Here is a 24109-nt window from a genome sequence, read left to right on the forward strand (position 1 = left end):
CTGGGCCTGGATCTTTATATATGTTTTCTCATTTAATTTTCACAACCATGGGAAATAAGTATTATCTTCTTCTTCTTCTTTTTTTTTTTTTCGCAAAGAAATAGAATCAGGGTAATCACACTGGTAGTGGGAGAGCCTTAATTTGTACCTTGATCTGTCAGGCTTCAAATCCTGTCTTCTTTCTACTGTGACCAGTTATGAAGAGCCTTTATATCCTCTTTCCTGAAGTAGCTGGGGTTTGGGGAGGTTGTGTCCACATGTGCATGGTTGTGTGGCCCAGGCGTGGCCTGCCAAGGACAACTGGGGTGTGCTTATTTCTCTAGAGCAGCCTGGACTTCCCATTCTCATCCTCCCCCTCAGTCCCAAAGTCCTGAGCTTTGACTTTAGACTCTCTAGAGGCCGCGGTGATTAACTGGGGGAGGACTCTGCCAATGTTAAGTGCTTCATGAATGGCATCTGCACCTGTGCACACTGCCAGGCTGGAGAGGGAGGCAGGAGTGAGTGGGAAAGTGCGGGCAGAAAGCCCCTCCTCGTGCCTTTTGGCAAATCCTCCACCTCATCCCCGGTGCTTTCTGTAGAGCCAGCCTGGGTCCTGCCTCGCTCTATGCTCAGCAACTACCTCCTCTCTTCTCTACCTCCCGTTCCTCTGCATTCAGAAGTCTGGGTGGAAGTGACTGGGGAGCGGAAGGACAGAACCCTGAGCTCTGCAGGGAGGCTCACAAGGAAGGGGATGAGAGGGTGGGGCATGAAATGAGGTCTCAGGTGAGAGGCCAGGCACGGCCAGGAGGGACAGAGATGGGTGACCCTCCAGTCTCAGGCTAACGACTCTCAGAAGTGAGTTTCAAGTGGGGAGTGGAAGGTAGTGAAGGAGAATCCCACACATGGGGTGATGGGAGTCGGTGAGCAGGTGGTGGCCTGGACACCTGGGCTCCTGGGCAGCGGAATCTGCCTTGCAGCTTCCTCTCTCTTCTCTTGACTTTTTTCCCCTTCAGAAGTGAGGTTGTAGGTGTGTTTGCAACAGTCTTCAAAAATGCATGAGGGTGGGAGGTGGGGAAGGAAAGGGAGCATTTATTAAGCATCTCAGTGTGCCAAGGTCCTGGTAATTTTTCATTACTTTATCACAATCTTCATAAGAGGCAAGGGTGGCCAAGTTGCAGGGTAAAGATAACACAGATTTGAACCCAAGTTTGGCTGCCTCAAAAGCCCATGAGCTTTCTAGCACATCTGTGACCCTGGCTTGTACATCACCCACCACAATGAGTGGAGCCAGATTTAGCCCCACTGGGGGCTGAGGGAGAGGGAGGTGCTTTAGTCTCGGTTGTGGCCGGTTAGTGCACAGAAGAGGCATCCTTCCCTCAAGGGCCCCTCCTCCCACACGTAGGCTGGGAGCTGTGGCATGAACGCTGGACCCACAGGCCACCGACTCCATCTAAGCCCCCTGGCTTTCGTACAGTTTGGAAAACCAGAAAGGGAGGAGACCTGGGCATTCCCTTTGTGTACTCCAGCCACTGATTCAGAGCTGCTCCACAGAAGCCTGAGGCTGGACCTGCCACTGGGCCTCCGGCGTCATCACCTAGGCACAGGGGTCCCTCCAGCCTCCTCTCAACTTAACCCCAGCATTCCAGCCCCTCCTCTCCAAATTAGCTTCCTCATCTGGAAACTCTATGTGTTCAAACTAGCCAGTGCTTTCAAAATGTACTCACTCACCAAAGCACGGGGGCAGCCCCACGACCCCAGAGGCAAGGGGATACTTTTGGGGTGATGCCGAGCTCCGGCTCTCATCTCTCGCTAGGAGGTGATCCTTCATTTCTCCTGGATGCACAGGAAGGTCCAGCACTTCCAAGTCAGAGCCCCCAAGACCCAGTCAGTCTTCTGCTGCCACTAAAGTCTGAGAACCACTGAGGCCTGGTCTCCGCGGCTTCTGAAGGCTCTCCCATTTCAGATAAAGGGCTGTTGATGAACTGATTAGTTTCCATGGCCCATTTGATTTGTCTCCTCTCTGGAGAAGGACATCCTCTTCCTCCTGGTTCTTCCCACAGTTCTCCAGCCAATGGATTCTCAGTCCCTTGGTGTTTGTCTTGCTTGTGTCTGTGTCTGTCTGTCCTGACATGCCAGGGCAGGAGCTTGCAGGCTGCTGGAAGTCCGCCCACGGTCGCAGCATCTACCTCCCCATCCCAGAATGCACACACACCGCGCACACGCACTGAGCACCGTCACTGGCCTTTTACTGCCACCGCCCTTGAAAGTGGTGTTAGGGGATTGCAATTTTGAAGTATTTCCTTCCTGACATTCCACCAAAGGCTTGTCTTTTGCAACTAATGCTGCACACAAACACACAGCAATCATCCTGTTATGTGCACACAGTAGGCACTTTATAAAGACTCCATTGAAACCCAAGGTAGTGTGCCATTTTATAAAAGGAGCTGCTGAGGCTTGTGAAGGAAATAGTTCTGTGTCCTGGAGCTGAGCTGTGACGTGAGGAGCCAGGATTCCAGCCTTGGCATCCATCTCCACCACACAGTGCTTGGCTCATCCAATGGAGAGGACTCAGGAGTCCTGGCAGAGTCAACACATTCTTCCGTGGGAGAGGGACGCAGTGAGCACGGCTGCGGCAGGGGGAGGGCTCTGGACCAGAAACAACCCCCTCCCCACACAGCCCTCTCTCTGTTCATGAAACAACGTGGTACACCTGCCCAGTACTCTTCACCATGTGCTTGTCCCCATTACCCCACGTGTTGCCACATGTTTTGCAGACAGCAACGGCAGCAGGTACTAGAGAAAGTCTCCCAGCTTTAGGCCCCACGTGAGCCCCCTGGCCTGGCCTCTAGATGTCATCCCTATCAGAGAGCCCTCCTGGAGGCCACACCTCTGTCTGTGGGTTTGGAGCCGACAGCAGAGTCTGGTACCCACGCAGTGGGTTATTCATACCCCATGCCGTGACTCCACACCCCCAGGACACACACACTCACCATGAGATGCTGGAAGAGCCAAGAACGCATTATATTGGTGGCATGCTTGGGCAAGACTCCTCGTTTGTTCTTGGACTTCTTATCCTCATTGTCCAGGAGGGAGGTGAGGTCAAGGTTAACCTTCAGGGCACGTGAAGAGAAAATCAGCATCAGCAGCCTGTGAGGCCAGCGGCTAGGGACCTGTTGCCATAGCGACGGCAGGCTCGGCTGCCAGCCCCTTTCCCAGCTCATTCCTAGGGCCCTGGGGAGGTTGCCTTTCCCTCTCACCCCACATCAGCCCCTTGGAGAGTGAAGGTGAGGCTCTGGTGAGGGAAGAAGGGAAGAAGGACAAGAAGGAAGAGAAGGGGAAGGGGGAGAGGGAGAGAGAGAGAGAGACAGAGGAAACAGGGCCATGCAGAGAGTATAGAAGATATGAATTTGCCATAAGCTGTCAAGTAGTTATCAGCATTCTTAAAGTTTGCAAAGCACTTTCCTATCCATCGCTGTGCTTCATCCTCACAGCAGCCCTATGGGTTGACTGGGCTGTGTGCAGTTGCTATTAATCCCCCTTTCATCAATAAGAACTCTGAGGCTCAGAGAGGTTAGGTGACTTATCCGACATCCCAGAGTTAATGTCGGATTCCAGACTCTGACTTTGGGTCTTTCTACTCTTCCTTTGTGTGTGCGCTCCCTACCACTGAGGGGCACAGTGGCTCGGTCTACAGACAGCCACAGAAGTGCAGGATCCTTTGATGTAACCCCAGGAGGGAGCAGCACAATCCCAGAAGTTGATAAAACCTTTCCAAGACCCAGCTTCTTATCTGTAAAGTAGGAGGAATGATGTCTCTTAGAGGATGATGAGGATTCAGTGAGTCACTCGTGTAGAGTGCCTGGCAGATAAGAAGCGATTACAGGTGCCCTAGCCCACACCATGCACATGTGCACACACCTACACACACTCACCTGTGTGTTCTGGATCTGGATGGCTCCCTGGGGGATTGCTTGGGTGACCACCTGACCCTGGGAGGTTACCATGGTAACCGGTTGGTATAAGGCTCCACCTGAGGAGACAACCAGTTTTGGGGTCCCCTGCCATGGGAGCGGGTAGGAGCGAGGGCAAGCAGGGTTCCCAGTTCACTTGGCACTCATGTGTAAAGACCTTCTACTTTGGAGCCCTTGGGTGGTGAGCTATGGCTCCTCTGCCTCAGGGCTGGGTAGGAGATGGTGGTTAAAGCCTAGGGCAGGGCCTCTGGCTGGAGGTGCTTGGGGGAAGGGACAAGAGGCTTACTTGGTTCTCTCAGGGGCTCATGAGATTTTGACCCAAATTTGTTCTAAACCATCACAATTGGGTCTTGGTGCTAACCATCTATAAACTTACAGAACACGTTAGTCAAGAAATTGAGCTGGGAGCCCCTCCCTTGGTGGAGGACACCCCCCACCCCTGGAACCCCCGCGGGGCCACCCTTTCTCCTCCCAGGGAATTCCCACAATCCCCCTTCCCGGTCCTTGCACCGACCTGACACGACTTGTGAGTTGACGGTTGTCATGGCGATGTTGCCCTGCTGGAGCGCTGAGGCTGGGACCACAATCCCCTGGGGGTTATTGGAGACTCCAGACATGGAATTGGGGGAATTCTGCAGGAGGTCCTGGCAGTGAGGGAGGCGTGGTTTGTGACAATGACACTGAGAGCTCAGATGCTACAGCCCCAGAGTCCTCTTCTGTCCTTTCCCCTTCCTGCCTACCCCCTCCCTCCTTCCAGCTCCTCCCCAGACCCAGGTCCAGAAGGCAATTCTCATGGTTTCCTAGAAAGAGTGAATAAGAAGGCTCAATATATATATTTAAAACAACCCCCAAGTAGTCACCCATTTAACCATTCCATTGCCCTGCAAACCTAAGGCACAAATTATCTGATAACCTTGTGGTCTCCTCCTTGGCTATGCTTTGAAATCTCCAGCAATGATGCTTAGGTTCCAATCTCAGAGAGTCTCATTTAATTGGTCAGGAGTGTGTACTGGGCTCTGGATTATTTCTTCTTGATCAGGTTCATCATATTCAATGGGCTCTGGGTTATTAAAAGCTCCCCAGGTGATTCTACTGTGCAGCCAGGTCTGAGAACCTGGCTTCACCTGGTCGGCACCTGCTCATCCTTCAGACATGCTTATCTCCTGATTCTCTCCCATCCCCCGGTTCCTCTCCCCGCACCTCCATCATAGACCTGTCACACTAGGCTCCACAGATGGAGCAGCCTCCAGTTCTTACCTTTGTATCCTTAGCACCTAGTTCAGGATACTAAAATACACGTTGAAAAAGCAAACAAAAGCCGCACTAGCCTTTCCATAACCTGTCTCTGAACATGTCTCATATGAGCCTCAGCCACCTTCGGCACATGGCATCAATTCTGTTCTCCTCCTCAGGTTCCCCACAGGGCTCCACTGGAAACAGACTCTCCTCTCCCCACACTGCCAGCAGCACGCAACCCTTGCTGCTTTTCTTTTCTTTCTTTCTTTCTTTTTTTTTTTTTTTTTTTTTGAGAGGGAGTCTCCCTCTGTTGCCAGGCTGGAGTGCAGTGGCACAATCTCTGCTCACTGCAACCTCCGCCTCCCAGGTTCAAGTGATTCTCCTGCCTCATCCTCCTGAGTAGCTGGGACTGACTACAGGCATGCACCACCACGCTGGGCTCATTTTTTATATTTTAGTAGAGTTGGGGTTTTACCATGTTGGCCAGGATGGTTCAAACTCCTGACCTCATGATCTGCCTGCCTCAGCCTCCCAAAGTGCTGGGAGTAGAGGCGTGAGCCACCGCGCCTGGACTGGTGCTGTTCTTTGCGTTAGCCCAGGCAGCTAAGACATGTTTTCCTGGCCTTCTGCTCCCCTCACCATCCCCAGTTAACAGCTGGGTAAAGAAGTCCTTGGGGTCGATGTGGAGCCCTCCCTGCTTTCTGGGGAGCCTGAGCTGGGAGGTGAGGTGCTTGGAGAGAGTTTGTGAGGAAAAAATAGGATGTGGGAGAGGTTAGGGTCTCTCGGTTTGGAGAAGGCAAAAAAGGCAGCAAATGAGGTGTGGGAGCCTCAGGAGGCTGGCCTGGGTCTCTTAGCTCCTCCTAGCCAGTTCCTCATCTGAAGATGGGGCTTGAACCAGTTCACAGGTCCAATGGCCATTTAGGTGACATTCTCATGCTCAAATGCTGGAATCATAGGGCGTGAACTGCAAGGATTTAGAGACAGGTAAATGGTCAAAAAAATAGACAAAATGGGGGAAAAAGAAGGCCCTCAGCTTCCCAGTTTTGGTTTTAGGACTTGAAGAAGCTTTGGGGCTTCAGCCTCCAGGGCAGGCCTAAGGTTTTGAGCAGGAGAGATCTGTATTTGGAGGAAAGCTCGAGCCAGTGACTGCCTACCTGTAGGAACAGACAAAGGGAAAGGGTCAGCGCCCAGGGGGACAGTCACAGCGGATCTCCTCCCAGACCCTGACACCACAGAAACTGGCAGGGCCTGTCAGGAAGTGGAAGTCGGCACTGATTTATACATCTCACTCGATTCAGCTGATTAAATCCCCCTTGGCGTCTCCTCCAGAGCTGCCTTTTTTACTCTCCTGGGTTGTCTCTGGCCCAAGAGCTGGAGGAGTATTGCCTATAAATACGCAGCGCCAGGAGGAGAGGAGCCAAGCACGCCCTCCTCCCACCCACCTGCCGCACGGGCCTCCTGGTCTGGCTCCTCCGGGTGGGTGGGGCGATGGAGGCCTCGCTTCTATTCTGGGCTCACCTCTGCTGCTGTGACCTTCGGTAAGGGAGGGGGCAGCTCTTGCCTTGGCTTCCCCTTCCTGGGCCTTGTGAGAGCCTCCTAGCCTGTGAGGTTTATACTTTGAGCAGAGCTCTTGGCCTTCCTGTTCCTGCAGTTGTCGTCTAAAATGGAGTCTGCCGTGCAGAATCCTGGAAACTGGAAGAGCCCCTCAAAGCCACGTATTTCCCCTCCCTGAAGTGCAAATAAGGCACTGAGGTTTAGAGATGCCCGGGACTTGCCCAAGGCCACACAACTGGTTAGCAGCCGGAGGACCAGAACTCAGCTCTCCTTCACCCATAAATGCCCCTTACACAGGTTCTGGGCAGCAAATGCTCCTTGAATTCTGCAGGTTAACCAATGGTCATTGCGGGCACAGTGAACAGATAAAAACAACTAAAACTCAGAAGTCCAGAAGCAGCATGGGCACTGGAGGAAAGGCAATCAGGTCACGACCTTTCTCTGGGCCTCGTCCCCTTGTGTATAAAGTGCACATGACACCTGTAGCTCTCAAAGGCTGCATTTTCAGTGATGAGCCTGCTCTGAGTTTGAGTTTCCCTTGTTCCCACATCCCAGCCTACCATTCTCATGGCATGTAAACCAGTATTGATATTCTATTTGGAGCTGAAGCAAACTTGGAAGGTAAATTTACTTTTACTTCTTTTTTTTTTTTGAGATGGGGTAGGGAGTCTTGCTATGTTGCCCAGGCTTTTCTGAAACTTCTGGGCTCATGCGATCCTCTCACTGAGCCTCCTGAGTCACCGGGATTATAGGCGTGAGCCACCACACCAGGCTTGAAGGTAAATTTAATGGAGGAGTGGGTACCTCCATGCCATCCACCTTAAAACCAGTGGAAGTGACTTCTCAATAATCCCTTGTTTGGAATCATCCATGCTAGCATGCTCCTCTTTGGTAGGGATATTTGAGGATTTCAAACATAAAAAGTTGTCCCAGACTTTCTTCACCCCTCAAAAAGTACCCAGCAAGGTTAGAAAAATACAAGCAAAGTCAGTAAAATAAATACAAGATGTGTCCCTTGGGATTCAACCAACACACATTGTTTCCTACTCAAAGGCAGAGGGTGAGCCACCACCTGAGTAGGCTTCATCTGCTTACTCAGACCCTGGCTGCTGCTCCACCCTGTGGCTTGGATACCCTCCGTGCCAATTTACCCAGTTTGGGTAACTAAAGGCCATTTATGCATTGAATCAGAGGCTTCTCTTTCCTACCCTTCTCTCCCTTCTCTGGGTCTTTGGCTGGAAGGTGCTGAGAGGCAGCCAGATTCTATCAGTGAAGGAATAAAATAAAAACCTTCAGAGTTAGAGTCCAAGGGCAGGGTCGGGACTAGCAACATCTGAGGTGGGGCAGGGAAGAGGAAGCAAAATTTTGGCATCTCAGAGGGCTGGGGAAATGATATTCATCCCTTACATCTGTAAACATGAGCTGTTTCACAAACCTGCCTTGAGCGTGTTTTGTTTTAAAGACATAGATTCTCAGGGCCACTGGATCAGACCCTGACCCATCTAGCAATCTATATTTTTAAAAACCTCCTCGTGATGGTACCAAAGATCAGATGGGTCTGAAAACGACCCATTTACCATACACACTAAGTATTAGAGATCATTCTTTCACCACGATGTTCCATTTTAATCTCACCATCACCCCTTGGGGTCAGCAGGACAGACTGTCCTATTTGCCTGAAGAGAGATGGAGATCCAGAGAGAGTGGAAGTGACTTCCCAAAGTCAAAGAGCTGTGCCTCTAGCCTAAGGCCTCTGGCTTGAGTGTAGGACAAGTGCTCACAGAGGAGCTGTGCCTCGGGGTCAGGCAGACAGGCTCCAGTGCAAGCACAGTGCCTGGCACATTTAGCCATCCAGTAATTTATTTCCCACTTCCCTTGGCTAAGATCACTCAACTAAGGAATGGTGCAGTTGGGATTTAGAAGCCTGTCCTCCAAGTCCTCAAGCCACTTGCGTCCTTTACTTAGCAACAGAAGGGGTTCAGCTGGGGTTACACATGCAGTCAGAGTTGTGCAAACCTTACTATGTGCCTCCCTGTCTGAGATGTTCCTGGGCAGTGGCCGAGTCCCAGGGTCCTAAGTGTCGTCTGTGACTGGCCCCACAACTCCACTTCACTGCGATTTCCAGTCGAGGCTTGGTCTCTAGCGCCTCTTTTTTTTTACAAGGGGGGCTTTGACTGTCATTTCTCAGGAAGGAGCTTCCAGAGCAGCAGTGGAAGCCCCGTGGGGCGCACATGTTGGCTAAGCACACAGTATTATTAGCTTTTTGACAGCTTCCCCTCGGGGCTTATCAGGCTCCAAACCCAGGTAGATGCCGCTGTGTCTAGACGCAAACAGAGTTGTCCCCTCTAGGCTCCTTAGCGCCCAGATGGAGGTGAGAAGAGTGTTTGATGCCATTCTAGTGATGTTTTTCAGCACCCAGGCCTCACATCCCTGCTGGAATCGTCCAGGAACCTGGGGATGAGAGCTGGTTATCCAGCCCAAGAACTGTTTATTTTGTTCCACTAGGAACACATTATGGTGTCCCCAAGCCTCTGAGAACTGCCTGAAGCCTGGGAATCAGATGAAAACCAACACACCGGGCTCCATAGGCACCCCCGGAAGCAGCCCCATTCCTGTTCCTTAGGCGCTGTTGATTGAGACTCAGAAGCAGAGAGCCTCTGAGGAGGGGCAGAGCAAGTCAGGGCGTTGGGTTCGGAATGGCAGAGAACTGGTGCCTCCTGAGCCATCCCGTGGGCCAGCTGCAACACCCTGGAACTGTGGCCACCACTCATTCTACACAGACCTTAGTGGTCACCGGGCGAGTTTGACTCCAAATTGCATTTGGAACAGCAGAAAGATGGCTTGCTCCCAAGGAAGGCCTGACTAAGAAATGGTGAGAGGCTGCGGAATGACTTTTTGAAGAGGGGGGTGCAGGGGCCCACATGAATGGACAGTGGTCTGACATCAGCCCTGGAAGAGCTGTCTGCCCTGTGAGCCACTGTGCTTCATTGCTAATAGGGAAAGGGCTTGGGCTGCCCTGGGATACTCAAGGAAGGCTTCATTTCCACTCAAGGAATTCCTGGAAGAAACCATAACGGGACCAAGACATGAAGGAGTGAAGGAAATAAATGACAGAAAAATTTCTGTTTAAGCTGTTTTGAAATAGAATTTTTGTCTTACTTGGATGCCTGTGAAACAGGGGAATGAACTGGACGGCCTGGCAAAGATCCTTCCAGCTGAGGATTGTAAAAGAACCAATGCCATTTCCTGGGGATTGTGTGGGAGGGTGGGTGAGGATGAGTGTGTGGCGCGCGTTGGGGGGTGTGGAGCCAGCCCCCACCACCTGCCATTCCCACCCCTGGCCACTAGGGGTCTCTGCTGATCCACCGGCTCAGACCACACTCACCAAAGCCTCTCACGAGGCCGGCGCTGGCAGCTCCCCTGGCTGGGCTGGGTGGTGCAGGGGTTGGTTCTGAGTGTCTCCCTTATGCTGGAAAGCTTGTCCTGACCTCCCCAGGGCATGGCCACAGCCCGTCCTCTGGACTCTTCAGAGCCTCCCATCTGCCTTACATACCGGACACAACAGAATGGTTCTTCTTATGCAGGCATCATCTTTCCCTGGCTTGGTTGCAGGCTTTTTGAGGGAAAGAGGGGTCTTTCTTTGAATTTCCCGAAACTGCTTAGCACAGTGTTAAGTGCATGGTAGATGCTAGATACATGTGTGGTCTCACTGGGCTTTGGCCTAGGGCTGGGGGTGTATTCCTATGTGTGTGTGTGTGGGGGGGGATGTGGGGTGTGTGTGTGTGAATGTGTGTGCACCCTCATGCATGCACAAATGTGCCTTACGAGGGTGGAGAGGTTGTCCCTGTCCCCAAACACCCCTTCCTGGCAGCATCTCTCTGTTCTGGCAGAACCAGGGCCCTGTCTTAGACCAAGAAAAGCCAGATTCCCAAACTCGGGGAAGCCAAGCACATGTAAACAAGCCACTTAATCCTGTTCTTGTTCCACTCCTGTTGGGGGCTTTAGTCTCCAGGGAAAGGCAGCTCTGGCCTGTGGGGACAAGCAGCAGCTGCTGCTCTTAAGGAACATTCCTTCTCAGACGGGAGAAGCGCTCAGGTTTCACTAGCCTGATGGGAAGGGCCGCCCTCCTGTCTCTCAGCTCTATGGCTGCAGGGCCAGGGGTGAGGAACCGGCAGAAGAGACAGCTTTAATGCCTGTGACAGGCCGTGTGGCTCCACTTTTTGCTACTTCAGTCTAGGGACGCCCCCAGTCCATCTAAGTAGTGATCTTTCCAGGGCAGATTGCTCCCGTGCCCCACCCCATCCAGTCTTCAAACTCCCCGGTCCTGTCCTCAGGATGCTTAGGCACTGGGCAGAACCTCTAGGGCCCTGGCTGGGGTGACAGTCCCCCACCCCCTCAGCCCCCTGCCAATCTGGAAAGTTCAAAATTCCTTAGAGGTCAATAGACAAGTGCCACCCTTCCTAGGTAGGTGGAAGGAGGTAGGTTAGCCCCCTTCCTATTCTGCTGGGGAGGCGCAGAGTTGCAAAGTCATATCTGGCTGCTGGGCCAGCACCTCAGAATGGCCTTAACTTCGTACCTCTCTTTTCCCTCCTGCCAGTCTCCTAGAAAATCCAAATTCTTGCTTCCTAGCAATTGGCTTCTTCCTTTGTAGTCCCTAAAACCCTGACCAAAGGGTCATCCCTCCCCACCAGGTCCCAGGACGGCTGATTCTTTTCCCTATGTGTCACAAAAACATATCCCCATGTAGCAAGAAGATGGGCTCTGGAGTAGCCCATCCCAGACTCCACCACTTGGTAGGTGTGTGACCTTGAGCCAGAGTCTTCACTTCTCTCAGCTTCTCTTTCCTTGGATGTAAAATGGAGAAAATAACGTGTACCTTGAAGCCTGTGGTGAAGCGTAAATTAGATAAGCTGTGGAGAGCACCTAGTACACGCCATGTTTGAGACAGAGGAGCTTAGTAAATGTTCACCGTTTCCCCGCCCTCAGCCAGTTCTTCCTGGACCAGTACAAGATGTGGCTACTCAATTGATTTGTCTCCAGCATGCCTGCAGACCTGACCCCATCACCTATATTCTCCACTACCTTTAAAATCTTTAGCAGTTGGCCACCACTACCAGCCTCAAAACAGAACTCCCACGCATTTGGCTTCAAAGTACTCCGTCATTACACTTGGAGATCTGGGACTGTGTCGCATCTGTTTTTACATCCCCATAACTCAGCAGGCTCCAGAGGTGCCTGAATGGGTGCAGGATGCATGAATGAATGATTCCCCCTCCATCCCATCTCCTCTCTAGGTATTCTGATTGGCTCTCTCTGTTCGTCACCTTCTTCTAGACTTCTTGATACATTGGAAACACTCACTTTTTTTTTTTTTTTTTTGAGACAGAGTCTCACTCTGTCACCAGGCGCCAGGGTGGAGTGCAGTGGCGCGACCTCAGCTCACTGCAACCTCCACCTCCTGGGTTCAAGCAATTCTCTTCCTCAGCCTGCCGAGTAGCTGGGACTACAGGCGCACACCACCACGCACAGCTAATTTTTTTGTATTTTTAGTAGAGATGGGGTTTCACCATGTTGGCCAGGATAGTCTCAATCTCTTGACCTCGTGATCCGCCCACCTCGGCCTCCCGAAATGCTGGGATTACAAGCGTGAGCTACCGCGCCTGGCCAACACTCACCTTTATAAAGGCTGCCTAATAGGCTACCAGCTCTCCCCAAGCCTATCTGAAATGCCACCTCCCCCAGGAAGTCCTTCCAGCCAATGAATCTGCAACTTCTCCAATCACAAGAGGCAAAATCCTCCTGTTAGCCTCTCCATTCTGTACTGAGGTTTGTTTATCCTACTGTGAGCAGGAACAAACTGGCCATGAAGGTGTGAGGGCTGGGTCCAGGGCCTGGCCCCTGTCTGAGGATGAAGGATGCTGAGTGGAGACTGGGGCAACCTCAAGCCACATGTGAGGATTGCCCAACCCAGAATTCCTGCCTGCAGCTGCTTTCCCCATCTCTTTGGCTGCTCCTTTCCTCTATACTATTGAGACTGAGTATTTCACGGCTGACATGATTTATCTAGAGCCTCATTGTGACTCATGGTTCTCTCTCACTGAGTCTGGAAGTTCCTCTTGGACAAGGGCTTGGGTCTGTTCTCACAGGCCCTAGCACAGTGCATAGAGTGAGTGCCCCCCAAATGCTTGGCAATTGAATGAGAACCATGATTCAATCCAATTTGCCTGGAATAGAGCTGAGGCTTAAATCTACATAGAGAAAGAAGGATGAATTTCAGGTCAAATTGATACTTGAGTGAGGCGGGAGTTAAGTTTTCTCTTGTGGAATGGTTCTGTTTGTGCCCTCTAGGAAGGACAGGAGAACCCAGAGTTGGAGTCTAGAAGCAGTCTCCTTACAGAGGATGCAGCTCCTGTAAGAAGCCTGGGCTCTGAGGAGTAGGTGCCTGCAGCACCCAATGGGTTCCTAGGGAGGGGGAAATCTAGCTGTGGCCCAGGTCTTCGCAAGTTGCTTTAGTCCCCTGCTTGGTAGAGCAGTCTGCCTTACTTCCCACCTCCACTCCACCTAACAGAGAAATAGAAGGACAAGCAGAAAACCCATAGAGCTAGATGGAGGACACGGCATAGCATCTGGGAGTGGAGGGTACCAAGCTGAAAATAAAAATGTCTCCCACTTTGCAACACAACACTGGATGATTAGCACACAAGGAAAACCATGAGCCAGCAGTTTACAACAAAGCTGGCAGGCGGCTGGAATGTTGATCCAGAGGATCATGTTCCAGAGGGGAGACACCCCTCCCCAGGCCAGACTGGTGCTCAGTGAGGCTATTTCAGGCTGGGGGGGATTAAGGGTGAACCATGACGAATGCATGTGCCCCTGTGTGTGCGTGCATGCGCACGCACGCATACACACACACACACACACACACACACACACACACACTCCTTTTCTCTCTCCTCTCCATAGACGCTCCTGTATCTTGAACCCAAGACCTGTCTCCTGCACTGAAAGTCTTTGGTCCCCGATTATTAGCAGCCCTGGGCCTCCTCTCCTTCTTAGGAGAGCCCATGCAAGCCCCCAATCCTACCTTAGCGTGACAGTGACAGGAGCCTGTCCTGGGAAGGCTTAAGAGATGTGTAAGTGCGCAGGTGGGCTGAGGGATGGCCAGAGAAGGCAGGAGAACAGGTTAGTAAGCACCTGCCATAGCCTATGTGTAATTACCATATTTACCCCCAAAGACTCAGCAAAGCAGGCAGGGGCAGTCAGAGAAAATGCAGGGACAAGTCTGAGTAACACAATAGGAGCAGCACACAGCACGTCCTACTGACTTTCCCTCCTCGTACCTTGGACTGTGCACTGAGCCACATCCACTGTCCTTTCACTTGCTTTCACTCTGGCCGCACTCCTCGTTCCTCTCTCCGTCTTTCCTTCTGCCCATCATTCTCAGTATCATCTCTCTTCTCCTGCGCTTGTGTGTCTCCCTGTTTCTGTTGTTCTTTTCTTCCAATTCTTCAGCCTGTCTCTGCCTCCCTCCTGAATGTTGACCCTGCATATTCGGCTTTCTTTCCCTTTATTTTTCTTCCTATTTCCCTTTCCTCCTTTGGCTTCCCCTTACCCCCCACTTTCTCTCTCTCATTCCATAACTTCTATCAATAAATGCTTCCCGGCCATCCATCATGCACAAGACCTTGTGGTAGTCACTGCTGGGGTCACAGGGAGAGTACAATAGGACTCTGAAGGAACAAGTCTATTTCAAGAGACTATCAGTAGGCAGAAACCAGGAATGGTTGTTTTCGGTCTATGATAAGGTGGTTTTCCAGCCTGACCAATGTGGTGAAACCCTGTCTGTACTAAAAATACAAAAATTAGCTCGGCATGGTGGCACATGCACCTATAATCCTAGTTACTCAGGGGGCTGAGGCAGGAGCATCATTTGAACCTGGGAGGTGGAGGTCGCGGTGAGCTGAGATCGCGCCACTGCATCCTAGCCTGGGCGACAGAACAAGACTCTGTCTCAATAAATAAATAAATAAATAATAAAAGGCAAAGTGATTTTGTGATTTCAAACATATAAAATACTGTTTCTACTTAAAAAGTGTTATCTAGGATAGGAAAATGAGATGAACACAAGCATCTAGAATATAAAGTCACAGTGACTTTTGCCATATCGATGGCTCAGCAGGCTCCAGCAGTCAGTGGAGTACAGGAAGCATCCATTCTTGATGGGGCATCAGGGAGGCCTCCTGAGTGAGCAGCCTTGTTACTGCCCTTGGGGAAGAAGCTGGGTTTGGTCCTGCAGAGAGATGAGGTCGGGGAGGTGTCACCCGAACAACCAGGCATGGAAGGATGGTTACAGCACCTCGAGCAGTCAGATTGGCCCAGCCAGGAAGGCTGAAGCCAGACCTAGGAGGGCCCTGGATGTCAGATGAACAGATGTGGAAGCCCTGTCTCCCACTCCCAGAGGCATGGTAAGCAGGGTTTCTGAGCAGGCGAATGATGCAAGCAAACTTAGAAAGATGAATCCAGCAGCAGAAGCTTAAGAGATGCGTGGGTGTGCAGGTGGGCTGAGGGATGGCCAGAGAAGATGGGAGAGCAGGTTAGGAAGCTCCTGCCATAGCCTGTGTGTAATTACCGTTATTTACCCCTGAAGCTAGAACAAAGTAGGCAGTGGCAGTCAGAGAAAACACAGGGGCAAGTTTGAATAATATCAAGTAGAAATACCTCACGAAATGTCTCTTCTCTTTCTTAGTGTCTTGCCTGCATCCCTTCCCCACCCCTCACCGCCCAATTGTCTGATTCCTCTTTCCCAGCTGATCAATGGCCTCTCTGCAGTGGCTACCCCTGGGCCAGCTTCACTTCCAGGCAGAGATCTGATGCTTCCAGCAATAGGAATCAAAGTTCTTCCCCCTTTCCTCAAAGCTTGGAAGGCTGAGTGCTGGGATTTCCCAGGGGGACTGATTTTTGCAGGTGGCAGCATCTCTGAAATCTGAACCATCCAGAGCCCATGTTATCCTTCTTTGCAAACCCCACTTCTCCAGTGACCCTGTTTCTGCAGCCTGACTTGTCAGCCTCAGACCCTCAACCCTGCGGGGACAGAGGTGGCTGCTAAGCCCTCTGCCCCTCCTTCCTCCCCCCACTACCCTGGTGCACCCCCAGCTCCAGAGCTCGAGGTGGAGTTGGAGGGCCCAGGAGGGGAAATCCAGTGCCTCTCCAAGGACCTGATTATTTCCAAAGACTTGTGCTAATTTTCTGATATGATCCTCACATCTCTGTGAGGCACTAAATCCTCATTACTTTTCCTGACCGATGCATTCTAATTAGATCAACACTTAAAAAAAATTCACAATAGCCACAGGATGGCTTTCCATCTCATTAACTCCTCACTTATTATTTTCATGAAAATTACTGATAAAAATGTGCATCTCCATTTGGCGAGGCCTCACAGCCTCCTCAGCTCCTATCTTGCATCTCTCCCATCACCGGGACTGCGCAGCGTCACCATGGTAACCCACAATAATAGAAACTAATAAATTACAAACGAGATGCTCGTTGAGCAATTATTGTCCTCTTTTATGCAAGTTTCTTGCTAATTTTGATCATAAGGGAAAGTACAATAAGACTCTGAAGGAATGAGTCTATTTCAAGAGAATATTAGCAGACAGAAGCCTGGGCGGGTGTTTTTAGATCTGTAATAAAGTGACTTGGTGATTTTAAGCAAGAGGAAGAGGAAGTAAACTTCGTGCCCTATGTCCTGGGCAGTACGAACTACCAAGTCTCACAAAGAGCCCACTGGGTGGGTTGGATGTGACTCCGAGTATATCTTTTGTGCTTGTTGTCAAAATGTGCAAATCGAGGCTGGCCTCCTAGAAGTCAGGCTGTCCCCACCCCTGACTCCACCAATCTGAGGAGACAGAGTACATGGTTGGTTCCTTCAGGGTCTAGGGAGGAAAATGGCATAGTCTTTCTTAGGTACTCCTTCCAGCACCTCTCAGAACTCACTCCTAGAAAGTTTACCTGCATCCTCATGCCTGATTGTTTAATGAGAAGAGGCTACGGAGGCCTCCTTGGGGACGCTCCAGGTATCTTCCAGGACTCAGGGGCTCAGTGGAAAGGGAACAGAGCCTCAAGCCTGTGGCTTAGGCGTATGTCTGTAAGTTGGGTGGGGAGGTATTGCCAGCAGCTTTCTCAGTTTGTAGGTTTGGGGAAAATACACTACCCTGGAGGGGAAAGCCCATTCTTGCCCAAAGCGTGTAGTCAGCATTTCTGTATTTTCCAGGTCCCAGGGTGGAGGCGGCAGGGGAACCTGGGAATGGGGTGGTTTGAGATGACATTGAACATAGCCCTGAACCTTAGGAGGACAGAGGTGACAGGGCAGCATGAGTGCCTGGAGAATGGTTAGGGAACAGTAGGCCCACGGGATGCTGGCTTCACCAATTAGGTGGGCAGGATTCAGAGAATGACTGCTTTCCCCAAATGCCCTTTCCCAGAAATGCAGATGGCTCGGCAAGCCGCAGCCCTCTAGAGAAGCCTGTGGGGCTGGGATGTCTGAGTCCAGTCCCAGCTCATCCTTCAGGAGAGCATTCCATCTCCTTAGCTCTGGTCCTCATTTTGGGGGATATCTTGGGCCAGGAAGAGAGGAATGACTTTGGACAGTGTCCCTCTCTGATCAGGTCATTTTCAAGGGAATATCAATCCCCTGGCAGGGCATTCTGTGTAGAAAAGGGATTGGGTGGCCTGATGGATATGAAGAGGGGTGGATCAGAGGAGGGCCCCCATGGCAAAGGAACCCAGTGAGTTTAACCCAATGAAGGTCACCAGGGGACCTTCTTCCACACCTGGCTCCAGAGCTGAGCTTAGGAGCCTGGCTTAAGAGATGGGACCCAGCTTTGTGTGTTACCTGCGAGTGAAGGTTGATGGAGGGCTGGTTGGGGGAGTAGGGCCCCCCTAGGTCATTCCTGAGCAGGTTATCACTGTGCATCTTGGTTTTGAGGCAGGTGATGTAACGGTTACAAAAGTCCTTGCAGAGTTCATTGACTTTCTCCAGCTCCAGCAGGTGGATTCTCAGAACCTGGATTGCCTTCACCATCTGCGGAGAGGGAGGAGAGGTGAGCCCAGGAGTTTGCAACCCATTCCTCTCACTGCCTGGACCTGCAGCCCCAACCACCCCCGGGGAGGGGAGCCTACCCCCTGCCCTAGCTCATGCTTCCTACACTTGATCTTGGCCAAAAGACCCAGAAGTGGTAGGCAGTGCCTTCTCATCCCCATGACTTCAGTCCTAGTGATGGCGGCTCTCTACTGGTTATTCTCTTGCTCTGAGCCCTCTGCTATCACAGCTGTTCTTGAGGCAGTTGTGGTATTCTGAGAACAGTATTGGCCTTAGCAATGGAAGGCCAGGTCCAAGCCCCAGGCCTGTCATTTACTATCTGTATGACCTTGGGCAAGTTGCTTAAGCTCTCTGTACCTTAGTGTCTAACAAATGGGGATGATTGTATTTTTCCGACAACTTTACAGGTTTGTTATGGGTGTTGCATGAGGGCGTATACATGGTAGCATGTTGTGAGGTGTGAAGGACCAGGCAAGCATGAGGAAGACGGAGATCAGAGTTTCTTATAAGTGCCCCTAGAGCTCAGGGACTGTCTATTCTTAAACAAGCATTCTGAGTGCCTCATGGGATACTGGTTACCTTGTGGACACTCTGTGGATACTTGCTGATGGACTGAATAATCCAGCGTGACTTAGCTGGGCACCAGGCTACCTCACTGTCTGTTGTGGCCTTTTCCATGCCCTTTGGATTGCTGTACGGGAGCCTGCTGTCTCTTCAAATGGACATTCCTAACCTTTTCATGGCAAGAAGCTATTTTGCAATTGAAGTTTTGCTCTTTACTGCTGTTATTACCATAAAAAGAAAATACTATGGAAGGTATGGAAAACAGGGTGAAAAAAAAAACCCGTCTTTGATCCAATCACCCTAAAGAATGATAACTTTTTCCCACATGCATACATTTTAACATAGTTTCAATAACTTTGTGCATGCAATTTTGCTTTCTGGTTTTCCCCTTAGTTTAGCAAATCTATTTTTCTAAGTGCCAGAATTGTTTTCTCTGTCCTCTCTTCTAGACTATGAGCTTGGAGAAGTCAGGGATGATGTCTAATTTGCTCACCGTGTTATCTTCAGCACCAACACATATGGATATTGAGTAAATATTTGCTGAATGGGTGAAAGTTATTGAGTAAATATATTTTTAAATGTTGAATATTATTTCATGTGTGTGCATACTTAACCAATACCCTATTGTTAGGTATTTAGAGTACTTCCAATTTTTTAATTTTATAAAAAAGTTACAGTGAATATTTTCTATGCTTATAGCTTTTTTTTTTGTTTCTGCATTATTTCTTTAGGATGAATTCCCAGAAGTGACAGGAAGAAAAAGCCATGAACGTCTTGTGGATTATGATAAATATTGCCAAATTGCTTTTCAACAGGGGGTTGTTCAAATGGTACTGGAACAATTAGACATCCATATGCAAAAAAAAAATTGAATCTTGATTTAAACCTCATACATTAGATAAGATTAACTCAAAATGGATCAAAGACATAAATGTAAGACATAAACTATAAACCTCTTAAAAAAAAAAAACAGGAAAAAATCTTCAGGATCTAGGGCGAGGCAAAGAGATCTTAGAGTTGACACTAAAAGCATGATCCAGCCGAGCGCGGTGGCTCAAGCCTGTAATCCCAGCACTTTGGGAGGCCGAGGCGGGTGGATCACGAGGTCAAGAGATCGAGACCACCCTGGTCAACATGGTGAAACCCCGTCTCTACTAAAAATACAAAACATTAGCTGGATATGGTGGCGCGTGCCTGTAATCCCAGCTACTCAGGAGGTTGAGGCAGGAGAATTGCCTGAACCCAGGAGGCGGTGGCTGCAGTGAGCCGAGATCGCGCCATTGCACTCCAGCTTGGGTAACAAGAGTGAAACACTGTCTCAAAAAAAAAAAAAAAAAAAAAAAAAAAGCATGATCCAGTCTGGTTGCGGTGGCTCACACCTGTAATCCCAGCACTTTCAGAGGCTGAGTCAGGCATATCACTTGAGGTCAGGAGTTCAAGACCAGCCTGGCCAATATGGCGAAACCCATCTTTACTAAAAATACAAATTAGGCAGTGATGGTTGTGCGCACCTGAAGTCCCAGCTACTGGGGAGGCTGAGGCAGGAAAATCGCTTGAACCCAGGAGGTGGAGGTTGCCTTGAGTTGAGATCAAGCCACTGCACTCCACCTTGGGTGACAGAGCAAAATTCCATCTCAAAAAAAAAAAAAATAAAAAAAAAAAAAAAAGATGATCCAGTAAAAAAAAAATGAGGAACTGGACTTTGTCAAAATTAAAAATGTTTAACTCTTCAAAAGACCCTGTGAAGAAGAAGAAAAGACTACAAACTAGAGGAGAATATTTGCAAACCACATATCTGACAAAGGACTTGTGTCTAGGATATATAAAGAACTCTCAAAATCAAACAGTAAAATAAAAAGCAACCCAATTAGAACATGGTCATAAGACATGATTATGCATTTCACTGAAGAGGATGTACAGATGGCAAATAAGCACATGAAAAGATAGGCAATGTTATTAGTCACTAGGGAAATGCAAATTAAACCACAATGAGATATCACTACATACCTATTGGTATGGTTAAAATAAAAGAAATAAATATGACAACACCAAATGCTGATGAGGAACTGGAGACTAGATCACTCAGACATTGCTGGTGAGAGTGTAAAATGGTACAGCCACTCTGGGAAACAGTATGACAGCTTCTTACACAACTAAATATGTGTGTACCATATGACCCAGCAATTGTACTCTTGGGCATTTATCCCAGAGAAATAAAAACATATGTTTTTACAAAAACCTGTATACAAATGTTCAAAGCAGCTTTACCTCTAATAGTCAAAATTGGAAACAACTCAACCTTCAATGGGTATATGGATAAAGAAAATGTAATTCATCCATATCATGGAATATATCTCAGCAATAAAAAAGAATGAACTATTGATACCCCCCCCAACAATGTGGATAGATTGCAAGGGAATTTAAATGAGAGACAAAAGCTAGTCTCAAAGGATTATGTACTATGTGATGTCATTTACATAACTTATTTGAAATGATAAAATTATAGAGATTGAAGACAGATTAGTAGTTGATGAGTGGAGTGGAGGAGGGAGGGAGGGACTGTTCTGTAACTTGACTATAGCAATGTTTATGTGGATCTAGGTACATGATAAAATTGCACAGAACTAAATACATGTATACACACACACACACACACACACACACACACACACACACACACACAGTGCATGTAAAACTGGTGAAATCTGAATACAGTTGGTGTATTGTACCTGGCTGTGACATTGTGCTATACTTATACAAGATGTGAATCAGGAGCTCTCTGTATTAGTTCTTATAACTGCTTGTGAATCTACAAATATATCAAAATTAAAAGGAAAAAATGCTGAGGGTTGCTGCTTATTGCTTTTACAGATCCATTTATGTTGACACAAGCAATATATGGGAGCTCTATTTAATCCCACCCTCCTAGCTTTTGGCTAGCAACTTGATGCCCAGAGGAGAGTTTGAACATTATAAAAAGGGATGGAAACAAGGAAGGAAATCTCTCCTAGAGAATTGTGACTGTGAGGTGTGTGTAGAGCAGTGTGGCTTGAAGCTAGCGTTACACCCTTCTCTGTGCCTTACTGGCATTTCAAGTGGGGAGCCCACATTCCCTGGGCTGGGTCTGTGGCTTGTCTGATGAGCAGGGATTGTGCTCAACTAATTAAGGGTTTTTGGAGTGCTAAATTAGACCAAGTGTCACTCAAAGACAGAAAGCAGCAATTGTGTGTCTGCATGCAGGGCTCAGTCACAGGGTCTCCTCCTAAGAAGTGCCACCTCCATGGGGCAGAGACTGAGGAAGACAGAGCCATCCTAAGCAAAGAGGAGAATGGTGGCTTTAGAATGGATCATTTGGACCCCAAAGTGGAGTTAGGTGCTTAACAAAGATTTATTCTTGTCTAATATTCTACTTGACTTTGGCCATGAACGTCTTGGTCTATGTCTCTCAGTGTAATGAGCACAGGATAAAGTACTTAACAGATATGTGTTGCTGGATTGATAATAATACCCAAATGTTGCTCATTCATACTATGTCTCAGGCACTGTGTTAAGCCCATTCCAGGCCTCATTTATTTCACACAACCATCTCATTGAGTAGGTACCATTATTGCTCACATTTTGCATTTGAAGAAAATAAAATCCAAAAATATTACATTTCCTTGCTTTGAGTCATACAACTGGTAAGTGATATGAAGCCAGGTTGCCCCACCCCCACCTGTGTGCCTTGTCTTTTAGTAGAGATTCTCAGGATTCTGTAGGTAGAGGAAATGGCAGTGTAAAGAGTGCATGGTTTGGGAGAAAGTGGCTCAGTGACAGCAAGCACGCGATTCTAGGAAAACCAAACAGCTTTTGAGACATCAATGTTTAGGATTTCCAGAACCATTCCTGGTAATGTGCCTTTTCTTAGCTGCTCTGATCTCCCATCTCTCACTCCTGGCACAGCCCCCCAGGGTCCGAACACCTCACCAACACAGGTGCCTGCTTCTCCATGTGCACGTGGAGAGGGCTGGACTGTCAGGTCCCTTATGTTTTCTGACTCTCTGAACATTACCAGGACTTCTGCCCTCAATTCACACTTGGTGGTGTTAGAACAAACCCCATATGATGACCTGGGCCAGCCTCTAGGTGGCTGCACAGTCTAAACTCACCAGGACACAGGCTGCATCTTCTCTAGCCTCTTCCTGTCACTGGGAGATGACCTTATTGCCTCGGACCATCTCCATATTCTCTCAGTCTGCTGATTAAGAAGCTTTTCCTTACAGTCAATCAAAATCTCTCCTGCCTTAATGTAAAGTGCCTTCTGTAGGTACCAAGAACATAAAGAAATATCTAGGATCTCTATCAGCATAACTTCTTTTAATTTAATTTTATTCATTCAAAAATTATTGAGTCTTACTATATGCCATATATTGGACCAGGCGTCTGACTTGAATAAGTTGTTCAACTAACTTTCTCTTCTTTAGACAAAAACAATCATAATTCCTTAAACCTTTCCTCTCTTTCCCTTTGTCCCTTCCTTATTTTCTCCCTCCCTTCCTTCCTTGTCTTTTTTCCTTTCTCATACACATACATATATATTCATGCATACATACGCACCGAAAAGTGCACATATCTATTCATTTATTTTAAATATATAACCAATTTATACTTACTTTATAAAATCAGAAAATACAGGTAAGTAAAACAAAAGTAAAATATGCCCAAAAGAGCTTTGCTCAAATAAAATATATGCATATTTTATAGTTGCATATATTTGCACCAGGTCTGGTGCTCAGTGGCCAAAAGTGGACCTATCCTTTGGTGTAATAAAGAGCAGTTGAAGGATTACTTTTTTATGGGCTAATGGAATTGGTTTAAAGATTTAAGAAGGTAGAGTAAATCGTAATGGTATTCTGAGGCAATGAATATGTAGGACCTATTCAATATTAGAAAGATAAGCAACACCACCAATGTCGGGGAGACTGCCTGGCAGAGCAGGAACACTGTGGTTCATTGTCAGGCAGCCTGGATTTGAGTCCGGGCCTGCTGTCTGCTAATTGGGTTCCATTGGGCAAATTCCATGATTTCTCTGAGCCTCAGTATCCTTACATGTAAAATGGGGATAATGTTCATCTCTACCTCACAAGATTTGCTAGGGGTTAAAGGAGATTATAATGTAAACGTGCTTTATAAACCACAGTAAACCAAATGCTGGCAAGTTGTAAAAATAATCTCTTCTAATAATGTCTGAAATCTCACTGGCTTTTCTACTGCTATTCTATGCTCAGCTTGTGAAAAAATAGTAACTCCCACGGTCTCTTCTTCCCCCATGTTTGTGTTTAGTAAATCATTCTCTATCCTATGTTTACAATTTTGGATTTTTGCCTCTAAGTTAGAAAATTCTGATTTATTAAACTGTTTTCTAAATGATCAGGGTCACGTAAAAATTTATTCCAAATCTTCTAGAACAAAAACAGTACCACTTAATTTAACATCACCACCAAATGTAGTGAATGCATCCTTAAATCCTTTCCCCTTTCCCCAGGTATTGCTCCATCTTTCAGTTTCTTTCCCTACCTTCTCTTTCAAAATAATGATCCAGCCCTCTTTTTCTAAGAAGTCCCTATCAAAAAAGCAAAACAAGATGCAATCTCACATTTTAGTCTCCCACCACTCTACACAAGTCTCACAGTCACAGGAAAGTTCACAAAAATCAGGCTTCTTA

The 24109-nt window shown here is 48.5% G+C and overlaps 1 protein-coding gene across 5 annotated transcripts in view; it reads right to left on the bottom strand.

Annotated features, from left to right (window-relative positions):
• PKNOX2 (PBX/knotted 1 homeobox 2) overlaps positions 1 to 24109 on the bottom strand; it is a 267859-nt gene that overhangs the window by 19226 nt on the left and 224524 nt on the right. For all 5 annotated transcript variants that reach the window (XM_032285049.1, XM_032285050.1, XM_032285052.1 and 2 more), the window contains 4 exons: positions 17635 to 17823; positions 4465 to 4594; positions 3912 to 4009; positions 2970 to 3089 (listed from right to left, as the gene is read on the bottom strand). In XM_032285049.1, coding sequence (XP_032140940.1) covers positions 2970 to 3089; positions 3912 to 4009; positions 4465 to 4594; positions 17635 to 17823 — 537 coding nt within the window. The remainder of the gene's footprint in view (positions 1 to 2969; positions 3090 to 3911; positions 4010 to 4464; positions 4595 to 17634; positions 17824 to 24109) is intronic.

The sequence above is a fragment of the Sapajus apella genome, unplaced genomic scaffold, assembly GCF_009761245.1.
Source record: "Sapajus apella isolate SASKATOON/1434 unplaced genomic scaffold, GSC_monkey_1.0 scaffold16, whole genome shotgun sequence".
NCBI classification, from domain to species: Eukaryota; Metazoa; Chordata; class Mammalia; order Primates; family Cebidae; genus Sapajus; species Sapajus apella.